Source organism: Buteo buteo, chromosome 10 (assembly GCF_964188355.1).
Source record: "Buteo buteo chromosome 10, bButBut1.hap1.1, whole genome shotgun sequence".
NCBI lineage: Eukaryota > Metazoa > Chordata > Aves > Accipitriformes > Accipitridae > Buteo > Buteo buteo.
Window position 1 is genome coordinate 1380386 of NC_134180.1, and position 16441 is coordinate 1396826.

Consider the following 16441-nt stretch of genomic DNA (forward strand, 5'->3'; position numbering starts at 1 on the left):
GTGCACAGCCCCCTGTGCACACCCCCCTTGCACCCGCCGCTGTGCACCCACACCCGTGCACACCCCCCTCGTGTTTTGTTCCACGCACAACCGCAGCCCCCGCGCCCTCCTCACGCGACACACGCGGGCCCCCGTGCAAAGGCCCGCTCTGCACACTCTCCCCCATGCAGGGTGCTTGCACGCGCGTGTGCACCGGTCCCCCAAGCAGGCCCTGCTGCTGCCTGCAGCTCTCTGGCTTGACAAAGGGAGCTGGAGTGGGGGGAGGCTGCAAGTGGGTGGGCAGCACCCACATACCCCCCCCCAGAAACCCCCACGCTGCCCACACCTCGCTGCCCACACGCCCACCGCAGCCTGCCGAGCGTGGGTGCGACGCATGCCAAACCTGGGGGCCTGCTCACGGGTGCCACCTCGACACCCCCCTTCCCAGGCCTTGGGGGGGGGGGGGTGTCCCGGTTCCCCACCGGTGGCAATTGCATCCCCGGGAGCCGCGCACCCACCGGGTGCAACACCGAGGGGTGGGGGCCCGTGGTCCCCGTCCCACCCTGGGTGCTGGGTCCTGCTCACGCACCCGAGCCAGGCCGGCCACGGGGCCGCTTTCGGTACAACCGGGGGGTTACCGAGGGCACCGTGGCCCGGTCAGAGCCACCGTGGCTCCAGCTTTCCACCGCCCTGAGTGGGATGGTGCTGGGCACCGGGGAGGGAAAAGCACGGCGGCCGGCGTGGGCGCTCGGGGAGGCGCGGGGCGGGCGATCGCCCACGTCCCCGCAGATGTGGCAATTAAAGTGGGGGAGCCGGCAGGCGGCTAAATTTAGCTGCAGACAATAGCTGCGGTGGCCGGGGCGGCGGGGAGGAACCGGGAGCGGGTGCGCGCGGCTGCGCGTGTGAGCGGAATAGCAACGCCGCCGCATCGCCGCCCCGGCAGCCCCGAGCCCTCCGCCTTGCGCGCTGGGGAAACCGAGGCACAGAGCGGCGGCGTGGGGCCAGGCGGGACCGTGGGGCCGGAGTCGAGGCGCCCGGCCGCCCCCGGCCCCCAGCTCATCCGGCTGCGCCGGCGGAGCCTCCCGGCAACCCGGGCTCACCGCCGCGCCGGCACGTGCCGACGCCAGGCCATGGTCACCGGCGACAGCGCTCGAGGGGAGCGGAGGCCGGGGTCTGTCTGCAGGTGGGTGCGCTGGGGTGGGGGGGCGGTGGGCCGGGGACCCCCTCTCTGGCTCCTGGGGACCCCCCCTGGTGCTGGGGAACCCCCTGACTCCTGGGGATCCCCTGGCTACTGGGGATTCCCTGGCTCCTGGGGACCCCCGGCTCATGGGGACCCCCTGGCTGGTGGGGACCCCCCGGCGCAGGGGGGAGCCGGGGAAGGGGGGGGCAAGATCGGGGCAGCGTGGCGCGGGAGGCAGCCCACGGCGGTGACAATGAGGACGCGGTGGGAGTGACTCTGCCTTGGCTAAAAATATCCTCCTCCCCCATCCTCTGCCAGCGCCGAGGCCTCAAGGTCACTGCCCGCCGTGGCGGGGCTGAGGGGGGGGGATGCGGGGGCGTGGGGCGGGGAAGCCCCCGACACCCCCCCCCCCCCGTGCCGCAGCTCCCACCCGCGCCCGGGCACGGCTGCCGTCGCCGCCGCCGCGCAGAGAACCGCCAGCGCCCGCGGCCCCTGCACCCCGGTCCATGCCCCCGCCGCTCCCCGGGCACCCCGGCTCGTCCCGATGCTCCCCGTAGCGCGGGGCCGTGGCAAGTGAGCGGGCGCGGGGGTGGCAGCGGTGGGAACCCCGGGGACGGCAGCGGTGGGGACCCCGGGGACGGCTTTCCCCGGCTGTGGCGGGGTGCCTGAGTGGGGGGGACCCAGGGGACACCGGGGACGCCCTGCCTGCGGTTGCGCTGCAGTCAGGGGACCGCGGGGGGGTCTCCATCCTTGGGGACAGCGTGGCCGCGGGGACCGAAGCTGCGAAGGGGAGCGTGGCCGAGCAGGTTGAGGGGCCGGGGGGGTCCTCGGTGCTCCCCGGTGGCGGGGTCTGGCTGCCGGCACAGCCCCGGTGGGACACAGCCCTGGGATGGCTCCGGCCAGGGGGTACCGGCCCCACTCTGCACCCAGCTCAGCACCCACCGAAACCAGGGAGACCCTGCGCTGCAAACAGCCTCGGTCGGTCCAGCTGTGACGCCGGGAGCCGGCCATGCCGGGGCGGCCCAGCCGGCGAGGCACCGGGGCTGGCGGGACCTCGGGCCGCGCGCGGTGCCGTGGCCGTGCACGGTGTTTGCCGGGTGCGAAAGCCTCGGGTTGGCGCGCGGGGCTCCCGGCAGGTTCTGGCACCGCGCGGTGCTCGTGGCCTCGATGTGCCGGGGAGTGCCCGGCATGGCGCGGTGCAGCCGTCGAGGCTGTGGGCGCGGGGCCCTCCCTGCCCCTCCCGACCTTCCCCATGACCTTGGGCCGCCCCTGGGGACCCCGTGCGGGGCTGGGGACCGCGGTGGCAGCGGGGACACCTCCACGGTGGCAGGGACCACCGCCCCGCAGTGCGGGGACGGTGCTCTCCAAAGGTGCTCGTGAGGTTTGGGGGACACCCGCCCCCCCCCTTCCCGAGGGGTTTGTGGCAGTTCAAGGGACAGCAGGGACACCCGTGTCCCCCCCCCCAGCCAGCCCTGGGCGGGGGGTCCGTCGTGACCCGGCGGGGGCAGCCAGGCGGAGCGGCTTTGTCCTTCGGCTGAGCCGAGCCGCGTGGGGGAGGCGGCGGGTGAACCCGGCGCAGCGGCTTTGTCTGGGGACGGCGGCGCGGTGGCGGTGGAGGGGGTGTTGTGGGGAGCCTGAAACACCCCACCACCCCCGCCTCGAGACCCCCCAGCACCCCCCACCCCAGCCCCGGGCACCCGCTCGGCTCCGTGCAGGTAGGGTGTCCCCGGCCGTGTGTCCCCTCCTGAGGTGGGAGGGCTGGGGACGGGGTCCCCCTTGGGCTGGGGGGGGCTGGGGGGGCCCCAGCTGCCTCCACCAGCCCTGGGGACACCGGCACTGCCCCCAAGGTCCCTCCGGGGCCTGATCCAGCCCCTGCGCCAGGGCATCTGGCAGGGCTCAGGGGAGGGTTTTTCTCAGGGAGACCCTGGGACAAGCCAGGGATTCCCCTGCATCATGGCGGGCCCGGGGAGGTTCGGGTGTCCCCGTATGTCCCCGCGTGTCCCTGCGTGTGTGCCAGCCTGCATGCCTCCCCCTGCGCCGTGGGACGCGCAGACACCCCACAGCCCCGCGGGTGGGAATGGGCCAGATCCTGCCTGGGGCAAATCACCCCAGTGCCGGGCTCTGCCCCTTTGCACCGGTCCTGATGTGCCGGGGTGGATGCGGGGTGCCTGGGGGACGGGGACCCGGCTGATGGCATCACCGGGGGTCCCACGGTGGCAGGGCTTGGCTGAGCCACCCCGGTGCCCTTTGGGAGCCCGGTGGCCTCGTGCCAGTGCCTCCGCCAGTCCCAGGGGGCTCTGATGGTCCTGTGCCCCTCCAAACCACGCTCAGCCCTCCCTGCCCTGCCCTCGGGGGGCAGCGGCGGTGGCACCCCCCCCTCCCCCAATCCAGCCCCGTGCCGGTGAGTGGGCAGCGGCGTTTGCGGGGGCCGGGGGCTCCTGCCGGCACCGACAGATGCTCTCCAGCCTGGGACATATGGCTGGGGCTTGGCAGCAGCGGGAGCTGTGGCCGCCTGAGGAACCGGGGCCACCGCGGGGGATTTGGGGGAACGGGGGGGGGGACGGACGGACTGCAAAGGGTCTGACGCACTTTGTGCACCCAGCAAGCCCCGAGCCCCTGTGCTGGCCAGCGGGGAGCTCCTGTGGCCCTGGACAGGGGGGCACGGCATGGGTCCCGCCGCCCTGAGCACCCCATCCCCTGTGCCACAGTGGGGGGGGGTCCCCGGTTCCTTCTCCCTGGTACGGCAGCGGGACCGTGGCCGTGCCGCCCAGCTGCTGGCGTGGGGCCTGCGGGTACGGCCACGGTGGCAACCGCTGCTCCCCCAAATTCCTGCCCCACCCTCCCCGGGACCGCGATTCCCAGGCAGGAATTAGCAAGCGGGTAATAAATAAATCACCAGCGGGGAGCCTTACGGCTGCCCGCCTCTATTTTTAGCTGCACCCTCCTCCTCTGCAGTTGCTCCCAGGCAGCATCGCTGCTCTGGGGCACGGGGGGAGCGGAGGGTCCCACCGCCACCCCACAGCCACCCCCAGGGCACCGGGGGCTGCTGCATCCCAGCCCTGCGGGGGTTAATCCATGTGTCGTGTCCCCCCCAGTGTCCCTGCTCCATGCAGGGTGAGGAGATGCTGCCCCGGCCGGGGTCCCCCTTAGGAGCCCTTCGCCCACGTCCCCATCCCTCCCCAGCAGAGGGTCCTTCCCCAGCCAGCTCCTCTTTAAAGCCCATGACATCCCATACCCACCCAGGGTAGGCCCCCCCCGCCTCTCCCCAGGGACCCCCCCACCCCACCGGGGCGGTGAGCCCTCGTGGGTCCCCGTGTCCCAGCCCCGAGCGCTGCCGCGGGGGCGGCGGGAGCACCCTGCGGCCGTGCCGAGACACCCGGGCTGCGGCGGTGGGCGTCCTGCTGCCGCATCACCGCCAACCTCCCGGTGCGGGAGCTGCCGAGAGCGGGGACGCTCAGGGCCGTTGCTCAAGGACATACGGCCGCCGTGGCCGGCAGCCCCGGCTGGGGGGACCTGCCACGTCCCCGTCCCCGCGATGGGGCCGTGGAGGACCACGCTCGGTGCCCCCTGCGCTGCCCATCCCGCCCGAGCATCCCTAGGGATGCGGCCGCCGGCCATGATGTCCCCATGGGGACAGGGGACAGGGACCCCCCTCGGGGCTTCGCAGTTTTAATCAACCCTCCGGGCGCTGAATCCTGCCGGAGACATCCCTATCGATATCCTGACAGGGGGAAGATTTAATAAGGCCCATTTACGTTGCCATCGATAGAACCTATTAGCGAAATGACCGCGGAGTGATGGTTAATAAAATATTTACTGTCATCCATCTGGGAGGGCTCTGGGGGCGGCTTCACCGACCCCATTTGAGGTGCCGAAAAGTTTGCCAGGCCACGGGGCAAATGTTCTGCCCCGGCACGGCTCCGGCATCTCCGGCACCTCCACGGTGAAGGGGGCCTGGGGCCGGCAGCTCTGGGAAACCGCTTCCCCTCCGCCCTGCCCGCTGCGTATTTTTCTCCCCAACCGAGTATTAAAAAGAAATCGGAGCCCATTTTCCTGCAATAAATTTGGCAGAATGGAGAGAAAATGATCTGGCTCTGGAGGGGAGCCAGCGGCCCCAGATACACACCGGGGAGCAGCTGGGCACTGGAGCCCGGCCACGCAGCCTTTGCTCCCATAGGTAGCAGGAAAGCATCTTCCTTGGCTCCGGCGCATCCCTCGGGAATGGGGAAGGGGTCCCAAAGCCCTGCTGCCCCCCACGGATGGGGGAGATGTTGGTGATGGCAGCCCCTTCCCGGGTGTCCCCGCACCGGGCAAGGTGATGGTGTTTGCAACGGGAATGCCGATGCCGGTTCAGGCTGTTAGCCGGGATGGGCTGCAGCAGGACTCGGCGCTTGGAGGCCTAAAATCCGGGGAGCTGCCGTCCCCCCCCAGGGTACAGCCCCGCTGCAGGGCTGGGGGAGAGACTGCGCGGACCCCCCCGGCTCCCCCGTGAAAGGAGCACCGCAGCGACCTGCCCCTCCAACCGGGACGGCGCTGCGGGTGCCGTGGGCGCCATGGGCTCCGCGTGGGGATTTTTGGGGCCCGTCGTGCAATGAGGCCGTTGGTGCTGGGGGGGGGTCCGTGCAGCGGGGCCGTTCGTGCAGTGCGGCCCGTCGTGCGACGGGGCCAGTCGTGCAACGGGGCCGTTGGTGCTGGGGGTCCGTGCTGGCTGCGGCGGGGCTATTCCTGCAGGGGGGTCCGTCCTGGCTGCCGTGGGACCCCCCATGTGCGACGGGGCTGCTCGTGCTGGGGGGGCTGCGCTGGCTCTGCAGGCCCAGCCCTGCAGCAGGGCTGGGGGGAACCGCTCGGGCTGTCGCCTCCCCCCGTTGCAGCCCAGCCCTGGCCCCGCAGCAGGATGGCGCAGGGTGGGGGGCTCTGCCCGCGGACCCCCTCCGGCCCTGCCCCTTACCCCACGGCCCGGTGACAAACCCACAGCCAAAAAACACGGCTCTGCTCGCCGACTGCCCGCTCGCCCACCCTGGCTGCCGATGGGGGGGCTCGGTGCGGCACCGGCAGCCCCCTTGCCCACGGCCCCGCCGCTGCCCCCCAAGGCAGGGGGTGCGTGGGTGGACAGGGGAGACGGTGACCCCCCCCCGGGTGGCGATGCCAGGGCAGGACCTCGGTCGGGTGCGGTGGCTCTGGGGGTCCCTGACACCGCGGCCGGGGGGGGTTTGGGGACCCCGCTAATGCCGCGTCTCCCCTCCGGCCAGGTGTGGAGGGAAGCCCATGGCACCCGGACCCCCGGACCCCCCCTGCGCCAAGCCCCGGCCCCGCAGCCCCTAACGCCCCGAGGCCCCCCCCGGCCGGCCCCGGGGAGCCAGAGCAGGTAGGGGGGGTGTGGGGGGGGCTGGGGCTGGCAGAGCTGCGGGTGCAGGGAGCTACTGCGGTGTCGGGGGGGGGTCACAGGGGTGCTGGGGGGGTGCCCTGGGGGTGACGGAGGAGATGTACTGGGAGCGTGCTGGGGATGCTGGAGGCAGCGTACTGGGGAGGATGGAGGGGGTGCATGGGGGGGGTGCATGGGGGATGATGGGGTTTGGGGCGCAGGGGACCAGCGCAGTGAGGTAGGGGGTGTGTGGGGGGGGGGGTGCATGGGGGGGTGTGGGGGTGTCATTGGGGGGCTGAAGGGTGTGATGGGGGGGTGGGCGGGGAGGGGGGGTGCTTAGGGGTGGCACTGGGGGGGCTTGGCGGGGGGGTGCCGGGGGTAGGACGGCTGGGCGGGGCCTGGGGGGGCTTGGGGAGGGGGGGGCCGGGTCGGTGTGTGCGGGTGCGGGGGCGGCAGAGGGGTCTGGGGGCGCAGGGGGGTGTCAGGGAGCGCATGGAGGGGGACTGGGGGGGGGGGGGGGAGAGCGCTGGGAGGGGCGGGGCCAGCGCTCGGGGTGGGGCGTGGCAAAGGGCGTGGCGCGGCGCCCGTCACCGGGGGCGTGGACGGTCTCCGCCAATGAGCCGTTCCTCCCCGCCTCCGCCCCGCCCCCGAGCGCTCCGGTCCCGCCGCCGCGCGCCCCCGGGACCGAGCCGGGCTGCGGCGGCGGCAGCGGCGGCGGCGGCGGCGCGGCCCCGGCCCCGGCCCGGCCCGGCGGCAGGTAGCGGGCAGCGGGCCGGGTTGGGCCGGGGAGCGGGGTTAAGCCGAGCCGAGAGCCGGCCGGGCGCCCCGGTACCGGGAGCCCCGGGCACGGCGGGGACGTCGGGGGGCGGCGGGGACGCGCAGCTGCAGCTCGTTACCGGAGCCGTCCCGGGGCCGCGGGCAGGGGCCAGCACCGGGTACCGGGGGCACCGTGGGGCCAGACCCGTCCTGCCCTTGCTGCCGCCAACCCGGGGGGCGTGGGGGGGGTACAGAGGGGGCGGCCTGGCTGCGGCGGCACCGATCCCCCGGGCGGGGGGCACGTCCCCGCCGTGGGCAGGACGCGTCCCCCCGCGGGCAGGGCACATCCCCGCCGCCGTCGAGGCCGGCACGTGGGCGCCATGTGCCCTGGCAGGCGTCGCTCGGTACCGGGTGGAGCGAGGATGCCCACCCCGGCTCCCGCGGGACCCCCCAACCCACACGTGCCCCCCGCCCGACACCGTCCCCTCTCCCGCAGGTCGCCCCCGCGCCGCTGAGCCATGCGGGATCGCCCGGCCCCCTCTCCGCCAGAGCCATGAGCGGCTGCCGGTACAATGGGGGGGTGGCACGGCCCCGGGGCCCCCTGAACGCCTCCGCTCGCAGCCTGCACCCGCTGGAGGGTGAGACCCAGCCGCTGCGACCCCACCGTCCCCCTGGCCTCGAGGTGGTGGTCTCACGGCCGGAGCAGCCCGGGGGTCCAGATCCCGGCCCAGCGGCGGCAGCCCCGGGGCAGGATGCGGCCGAGGAGCGGGGGCGAGGACCCCGGAGGAACCAGAACATCGGGTACAAGCTGGGGCACCGGCGAGCCCTCTTCGAGAAGCGGAAGCGCCTCAGCGATTACGCCCTCATTTTCGGGATGTTCGGCATCGTGGTGATGGTCACGGAGACGGAGCTGTCCTGGGGGGTCTACACCAAGGTAGGGATCGCGGTGGGTGGGGGACCCGTGGGGGGGGTCCGGCCGGGCTCACGCTGCCCGCTCCCCTCTCAGGAGTCATCGTATTCGTTTGCACTGAAATGCCTTATCAGCCTCTCGACCGTCATCCTCCTGGGGCTCATCGTCATGTACCACGCCAGGGAGATCCAGGTGAGGGGCACCCGCCGGTGGGTGCTCACCAGGGCCGTGCCGTGCCGCCCCGGGGGTCCCACCACCCACCCCAACCCCCCTTTCTCCCCCCGCAGCTCTTCATGGTGGATAACGGCGCCGACGACTGGCGCATCGCCATGACCTACGAGCGCATCTTCTTCATCGCCCTGGAGCTGATCGTCTGCGCCATCCACCCCATCCCCGGCCAGTACCTCTTCACCTGGACGGCGCGGTTGGCTTTCACCTACGCCGCCTCGGTGGCCGATGCCGATGTAGACATCATCCTCTCCATCCCCATGTTCCTGCGGCTGTACCTGATCGGGCGCGTCATGCTGCTGCACAGCAAGCTCTTCACCGACGCCTCCTCCCGCAGCATCGGTGCCCTCAACAAGATCAACTTCAACACCCGCTTCGTCATGAAGACCCTCATGACCATCTGCCCCGGCACCGTCCTCCTGGTCTTCAGCATCTCCTCCTGGATCATCGCCGCCTGGACGGTCCGTGTCTGCGAGAGGTACGTGGGGTGCTCCCCAACGGGGCTCTTGGGGGGGGGGGCAGGGATGGGGGCTGCGGGGCTGGGGTGCAGCTGAGGATGCACGGTGCAGACCCCGGCGGGGCTGGGGGGAGAGAAGAGGCCCCTTGGAGAAGAGGCCCCCGCTCTCCAGGCAGACCTTCCCCGGCAGAACCCTCGTGCCCCGGGTGGTGGCCAGGATGGTTTTGCCAAACCAAAACTGCTTGATGAGTGAGGTGGGGGCAGCCGGATCCCCAGGCTGTCCCCAGATCCCCCCCAAGCCCTTCTGTGCCCCCCCGGGACACAGCAGGACCCCCTCTCCGCCGGCGGGTCTGGCCAGGCGGAGCTGGGGGTCTCGCAAAGGGGACCGAGCCCTCGCGCAGGATGTGGCCCGTGCTCCTCAGCTGCGCCCGCCGGGATGCCAGGGCCGGGATGCCGGGGCTGGGATGCCCGTGCCGGTGCCCTGCCCGTGCTCACCCCTTCTCGGCCGCTCCCCCGGGACGCGCATTAACTGCTCTTGTTTTCCCTCCCTGACCGCTCTGCTGCTCGCAGGGACAAACTGTGAGTCACCCCAGGGACCGACAGCGCGTCCTGCACGGGGCGTCCCCCCCGCCCCAGGCTTGTGCTACCCAGAATTTAGGATTAGCTGCAGCCGGCGGGTTGGGGGGGGGGGGCGGTTCAAGGCTGGGGGGCCTGGAGGGAGGCAAAGAGGCCATGGACACAGAAAGGGGCCGGAGCCCTTTTCCGCTTGGAACCTCAGCAGCTGCTTTCTGTCCCCGCTGTGCCCCCCGAGCCGGGGTGGCCACGGTGCCCAGTCTGGCCCCAGGCACGAGCTGGGGGTCCCGTCGCAGTGTGTGGGGGGGCTGGAGCATGGCTCCTTCTGCCCTGGCTCTCAGGGTGCTCTCGGAGGGGTGGGCTTGCTGCAGGAATCACTGCGGGTGCTGGGGTGGCCCCGGAGGGAGAAACCCTGGCAAGGAGCGGAGCCGAGCCGGAGCTGTCAGGAAGGAGCTGCTGGATTCTTCTTGTTTCTAACCAGAGGCTTCGGCTGAGTTTTGAAAGGGCTTTTGCTCAGCTCCGGCAGTTGCCGTTGCTCAGCGTTTCCCCTCCTTAACGTGCACAGTTTGGGTGCATTGAAGGAGTCCTGGGTGCTCCTTGGGAGGATGGAGGGGAGTGGGGAGCCCCGCAGCCCCCGCTGTCCTGGGGAGCATCACCTTGGGGTGATGTCCTCGGGCTGCCAGCCTTTTGGGGAGAGGCTCAGCCCTCACTGCCAGCCCACCCCAGGGGGCAGGTCCCCCCGGCCGCGCGGTGCCCCCCAGCATCACCCTGCCGCATCCCTCGGTGCCGGCTGAGGTTCCAAGGCCAAACCGCACGGCTGTGCCCTGGGGGGCCGGGTGGAGGGACGCAGCAATCCTAAATTCCTCGCCACACGCTTGAGTCCACCCTGGCTTGCTCCTGTCTCCTTCCTTCCCTTTTCTCACCCCCGGCACCTGGATTTCCCAGCTCCCTGCTGCTCCCCGCATGCCCTCGTCCCGCTGCCCAGCTTGGCTGCACCCAGCGCCCGTTCCCGTCCCCCAGCCGGGCTTGTCCCGGCAAGTGGTGGGGACTGTGTCTGGGGGTCCCTTGGGGGGGGGCGGGGGGCACAGCTGTCTGCATTCGTGGCATCGGCGCTGGCCACGGAATCTCAAAGCACAGTGTCCCCCGCTCCCCCCACAGTGATGCCCATGATGGCCTCGGGACCCTTCGTAGCCCTAGGCTTGCTTGGCGGGGGGGGGGGGGGGGGGGCAGCTCACCAGGGTGACCCCCCAGGGGCTTGCAGGGCGAGGGGTGCTCCGCTCCAGCCAGGTCTGTGCAACCGTCCCCCGCTCTGCAGAGATGGGGTGTCCCCTCCCTGGGGGGTCCAGCGGTGACACCCGTGTCCTGTGCTTTGAGATCTCTGGGGGAGCTCCAGGAGGACGGAGGTCGCTGCCATCCCTGCGTGGGGGCTGCTGCTCCGCGCCCGTCACCTCGTTATCCTCGTCCAGCAGCCCCCCCCAAGCCAGCCCTGTTCCTGGGGGCCGCAGCTTGGAGGTTTTCCTCCTCCCTGGCACCCATGTCCAGAGTGGCCATACCTGGTGTCCCCAGGGTGTCCCCAGCTTCTTTGGGGACCCACATGCCAGCAGTGCGCCTGGGAGCCTGGGGACTCTCCCGGCTACAGCCGGCGGATGGGAAAAGGGCTAAAAACCATGCGGCAAAGCCGGTAGCGCCGTGGCGGGGCACGTGGTGGGACCGGGACCGTGCGGTGACAGTGGCTGCGCTCGGCCCCGGGCAGGTACCACGACAAGCAGGAGGTGACCAGCAACTTCTTGGGGGCAATGTGGCTGATCTCCATCACCTTCCTCTCCATCGGCTACGGGGACATGGTGCCGCACACCTACTGCGGGAAGGGCGTGTGTCTGCTCACCGGCATCATGGTGAGCGCCAGGGAGGGGGGCAGGCGGGGTCGGGGGGGGACGAGTCCTGCGCCCCCCGGTCCTGCCGCTGCCCTCACCGCGGGGCTCTCTGCCCGCAGGGTGCCGGCTGCACCGCTCTGGTCGTCGCTGTCGTTGCCAGAAAGCTAGAGCTCACCAAAGCGGAGAAACACGTGCACAACTTCATGATGGATACGCAGCTAACGAAGCGGGTAAGACCCCCCCCGCCGGTGCCGTCCCCCCGCTAGCCCCATCGCCAGGCGCAGGACCAGCCATCTCCACCCCTGACCCCGGTGCTCTGTTGCTTCCAGGTGAAAAATGCTGCTGCCAACGTACTCAGGGAAACGTGGCTCATCTACAAACACACCAAGCTGGTGAAGAAGATCGACCATGCCAAAGTTCGGAAACACCAGCGTAAGTTCCTCCAAGCCATCCATCAGTAAGTGCCAAACCTTTACCTGCTTCCTACGAGGAGGTTTTTCCCTGTCGTGGCTCCGGAAGGAGAGCCGGGTGCTTTCTCCCCTTCTGCACCTGTGCTGCCCGGACCCCCGGGTTGGGAGCCAGGTGGTCCCCGTCCCCGCTGTGGGGATGCTTTCCCGTGTGAGGACCCCCGTGATGCTGGGGTGACGCCAAGGGTACGCGATGAATGAGGCTTGATGTGACCGTGTCTGCCGTCCGGCTTCACCCGCATCGGGGGGCAGGGCTGGGGGGCTGCAAGCCCCTGGCTGCCTCCTACTTTGGGGGGGGGAAACCTATGGGTGTCCGGCTTGGTGGGGGAGCACCCGGGGTGGGGGGGGTCCGTGCTGCGGCTGCTGTCGTCTCGCTGCGCTCTTCGTGGTGGTATTAAACCTGCTGTTGTGTTTTGTCTCTGTTCTGCCCCGTCCCTGCAGAGCTCAGAAGTAAGTCGCCCCGCGGGGCTGCTCCTCTCCTCCGTCTGCTCCCGTGTGCATGGGCTCATCGCTGCAAAACGCGGGGAGTGGGGGACACGGCGGTGCAGCCCCCCCCCCAGGGCTGTCTGGGGCGAGGATGGAGGGGCAGAGGCTGTGCTTGCGGCGCTGGCGGGGGGGGGGGCTGCATGCTAGGGTGCTGGGGGGGGTTGCATGGGGGTGTCACTGACCCTGACCCTGCTCCCCCCATGTCTCTGCAGGTTGAGGAGCGTGAAGATGGAGCAGCGGAAGCTGAACGACCAGGCCAACACGCTGGTGGACCTGGCAAAGGTGAGCGATGCCGGGGTGGGATCCGGGGGACCCCGCTGCAGGGGGCTCCCGGCGCTGAGACACCCCCCCGCTTCCACACCCCCCCGCTTCCCGTCAGACCCAGAACATCATGTACGACATGGTCTCGGAGCTGCAGGAGCGTAACGAGGACCTGGAGAAGCGGCTGGGCGCCCTGGAGAGCAAGATGGAGGCGTTGGGGCTGAGCCTGCTGGCGCTGCCGGGGCTGGTCAGCCAAGCCCTGGGGCAGCAGCAGCGGGAGCTCCTGGGGAGCTGGACCCCCCGCCTCTGCTCCGCCACGGCCCCTTGCACCCCCACCCGAACCCCCAGGTCCCCTTCCACCGCCCCCCCCACCTCCTCGGACAGCGGGTGATGGGGTGGGGGGTGGCCGGGGCCCCTCTTATGTCTGGCCATCGTGTGGCTGATTTCAGTAGCTTTGTTCTGTAAAGCCCTGTATAAATTTCCTGCGTTCACTGTGCTGGCGTGAGGCTGGAGCCCCCCCCCCGGGCCATCCCGTGCCCCCCCTCCCGGCCAGGCGGGAGGTGAGCCCCAGCCTCCAGGAGGGCTTTTTTTGGGGGGGGAGGATGCAGCAGCCGCTGCGCCAGGGGGGATGGAGCAGCTCTAGGGGGGATGGAGCAGCCCTGGGGGGGGGGGGCAGGAGCTGGGAGGGGGGGAGAAAGGGAGAGGGGGAGAAGCCAGGAGCCCTGAGCGTTGGGGGGGGGGGTCTGGGGGCTGCCCCCCCGGGTTTGGGGGGGTGGAGGTTGGGGACAGGGTGGGGGGACGCCTGGGGTCTTGCCTGGAGGGTGCGGAGGGGGGGGGCAGACCCCCGAGGTGAGAGCAGGGCTGAGCCCTGGGGCTTGAGGATTTTGGCGGGGGGGGGGAGCTCTGTTCCTGGCTCTGCCACGAAGTGACCTTGGCGAAGTCACGTCACCTCTCTGTGCCTCAGTTTCCCCCATCTGTAAAATGGGGATGGGGTGGGGAGGGAGGGGGGGGGCAACGGTACCGACCATTGTAAAGTGCTGTGAGATTCCTGGATGCAATATTCAGCCCAGCCGCCTCCCAGCGGGGTGGGCAAGGACCCTCTGCCAGGACCCCCACAGCCCCGGACCCCCCGGGGGCCGGTCCTGCTCCCCAGCCAGGACCCTCGGGTGGGGGGGTGGGGGCAGGGGGGGCTGAGGCGCACATTAAAGGAGGCTGAACTGGATGCGTCGCTCTCTGCTCACGGCAGCGGGACCCCTGCCCGGCGGGAGGGGTGGGATGGGGTCCTGGGGTGGTGGGGGGGGGGGGGATGGCTCTTGGGGGGGATCTTTGCAGCTCCCCTCACTGCAGAGGCTCCCCCCCATCCCGGGAACCTTGCAGGGGGAGGATGGGGCTGACATGGGGGCTTCAAACCCCCTGGGGAGGGACACTGAGAGGGCTGGGAGCTTGCAGCCCCCCCCACTTGCTGACACTGGGGCAGGTTTGGGGGGGTCATAGCAGCGGAATGGGGGGGGGTGATGGGGCTGGGCTCAGAGCATCCCTGGCTGTGCCGGGGTACCCAGGCTCCCCGTACGCAGCCCCAGGATGTTGGTGCTGCTCAGCCCCAGCCCTTTGCAAAGCCAAAACCGGGGTCCGGTGCTGGGGCCCTGCAGAAGGCGGGTGCAGAATGCGGCCCTCGGCGGGCACCGGGCAGGGTGGAGGTGGCATGGGAGCCGGGGTGGGAGGCTGGGGTGGGCAGTGGCCGGATCCTGCCCACGCAGGGCCCCGTGCCACGCTTCGGGGCGGCGCGGCGCTGTTAATATTTAACTGCTGGTGCCTGGCGGCGGGGGTGGCGGGCGGTGGTGGTGGGCGGTGGTGGGCATTGGTGGTGGTGGGCAGCGGCCGAGGGACGTCGCGGTGAGCCCCAGGACCGTGTCCCACCATGAGACGGGCAGGTAACGCCGTTGGCAGGGGCTCAGGGGCCGGACGCTGTCCTGCAGGGGCTGGCATGGGGACAGGGGGGACGACACGGAGCTCGGGAGTGACGCAGCGGGGCTGGTCCGCTTGACACCAGGCCAGCAGCATCTTGCGGGGTCCTTGGTGGTCGTGGGGATGGCTGGAAGCGATGCAGTGGGGACCCTTCCCTTCCTCCTGCCCGGACCCGGCCTGGGTACTGGGAGCACCAGTGGGTGCTTTCCCACTCACCCACGGGCATTTCCAGCCCAGGCTGTGGGGAACCAGGATGGGGTGGCAGCCATGCACCAGGAGCAGCTCACAGTGGGGAGGTGACATCCCGGGGCACGGTCAGAGCTCACGGCCGGGTCCCCATGTCCATGGCCGCTGGTAAATCCCTGGCGAGCGATGGGGAAGGAAGGTGGCTCGGGGCCAGGCTGCATGCGTGCCCCGTGGGGGAAACTGAGGCACGCAAAAAGGGCTGGTAGCACCGTGACCTGTGTCGGCTTGCCGTGGGGTTTGCTCCCATCCCTGCTCATCTTGGGGCTTCTCCTCCAGCGGGGCTCAGCCCGGAGGTGGGGAAGCGAAGCAGCCACCGGATGCACCCAGGGGACCCCCGTCACCCCGAAGCCACCGCGAGCCGACGGCCGAGCCCACCTGTCCCACCGGAGAGCCGGGGCTGCCGGGTATGGAGCTGGGTGTGGGGGGGTGCTGGACCCCCAGGCTGGGCTGGAGATGTTCGGCCCCCGCTTTGCCTCCATAAAGTCCTGGCTGGGGGGGTGCTGGGGGCAGCCAGCCTGGCCTCGCTGCTCACCACCATCCTCCTGGGGCTGTGCCATGGCCCGCTCCTCGCCGGCATCTGCCGCCTGGCCGGGGACACAGGCAGCCGCTCTCATCTTCCTCTTCCTCACGGCACTGCTCTGCCTGGCCGGCAGCCTCCCGTCCCTCTGGCTGTGGAGGTGCAAGGTGGTCTGGAAGCACCCGGAGGTCTCCGGGAGTCCCACCGTCTCCAGGAGCGGGGACAGCCCCAGTGGTCCCCCGCCACCCCGTGCCCCCCCGGTATAGTGTGGGGGTCGCACAGCCTCACACCCCTCCTTTGCCTCCTGAAGCCTCCGCCAGCCCGAGCCAGGCGCGTCGTCTTCGAGGACGAGGTGATGCCATCGGGGAGACCCTCAGGGAGGGTCCCCACTGCCGAGGAGGGCAAGAAGCCGGGGGCCAGGTCCGTCCCCCCGGGGCTGGCACCCCGGCCACGTGCTGTCCCAGACTACGTAGTGTAAGTGACTCCCGTGGGGATGGGGACGGCCACAGGATGGGGTGTCACAGAACCCCGGGGACCCCCGACACCCAACCGAGAGGGTCCTGCCCCCCGGGCGTGCGGGCAGCGCCGCAGGCAGCGCCCGGGCTCTTCCTCCCGCACCCTGAGCCTCATGGCCTCGTGGCGGTGCAGAAAGTACCCGGCGATCCGGAGCCCCCGGCAGCGGGAGGGCTACAAGGGCGTCTTCCAGGACCAGCTGGCGGAATACACGGAGCTGCTCGGGGAGGTCCGCACCGCACGGCAGAGGCTGGGGGAGATGGAGGCGGCGATGGGCCGGCTGCCCCGGCACGCCACGAGCAGGACGGTGGGTCCCTTGGTGGGCACCGGCTGCGGGGACCGTGTGTCTTGTGAGCAGCGTTGGGTGTGATGAGTTGGGCGGTCTCTGCAGGGACTGGGGATGAGCCTGGGGGCCTGCAGGAGGTGGGGGGGGACAGGAGGGGACGTGCAGACACCCAGGATTCTGCAGCTGAGAGACACGAGCCGTGCTCAAAGTCATCGGGCAGCTGCTAGAAAATTAACAAGCATTTCTCAGCTACACCCTGGGAGAGGTTTTTCACTCCGTGGCATGAAAGATGGCTCGCTGCCCTGGAGCCCCCCCATGCTCATTAGCTCCAGCTGCCTCATTAGGGCCGTGCTTGGCCAGGCTGAGCCCCCCGGGGTTCCA

General features: G+C 70.8%; 1 protein-coding gene across 2 annotated transcripts; it reads left to right on the forward strand.

The window, feature by feature from the left end:
• The first annotated feature begins 1552 nt into the window (after window positions 1-1552).
• KCNN1 (potassium calcium-activated channel subfamily N member 1) lies at window positions 1553-13171 on the forward strand. Of its 2 annotated transcripts, none has more exons than XR_012651923.1 (10): window positions 1553-1728; window positions 6409-6524; window positions 7774-8211; window positions 8284-8379; window positions 8475-8893; window positions 11199-11340; window positions 11439-11549; window positions 11649-11751; window positions 12485-12554; window positions 12652-12754. XR_012651923.1 is itself a non-coding variant. In XM_075037831.1 (10 exons), the coding sequence occupies exons 1-10, from the start codon at window positions 1704-1706 to the stop codon at window positions 12922-12924; spliced, it is 1818 nt and encodes a 605-aa protein (XP_074893932.1). In that variant the 5' UTR covers window positions 1556-1703; the 3' UTR covers window positions 12925-13171. The 2 variants fall into 2 exon arrangements, 1 of the variants encoding a protein (XP_074893932.1); XM_075037831.1 differs by having other exon boundaries at window positions 1556-1728; window positions 11649-11776; window positions 12652-13171.
• The last annotated feature ends 3270 nt before the right edge of the window (window positions 13172-16441 follow it).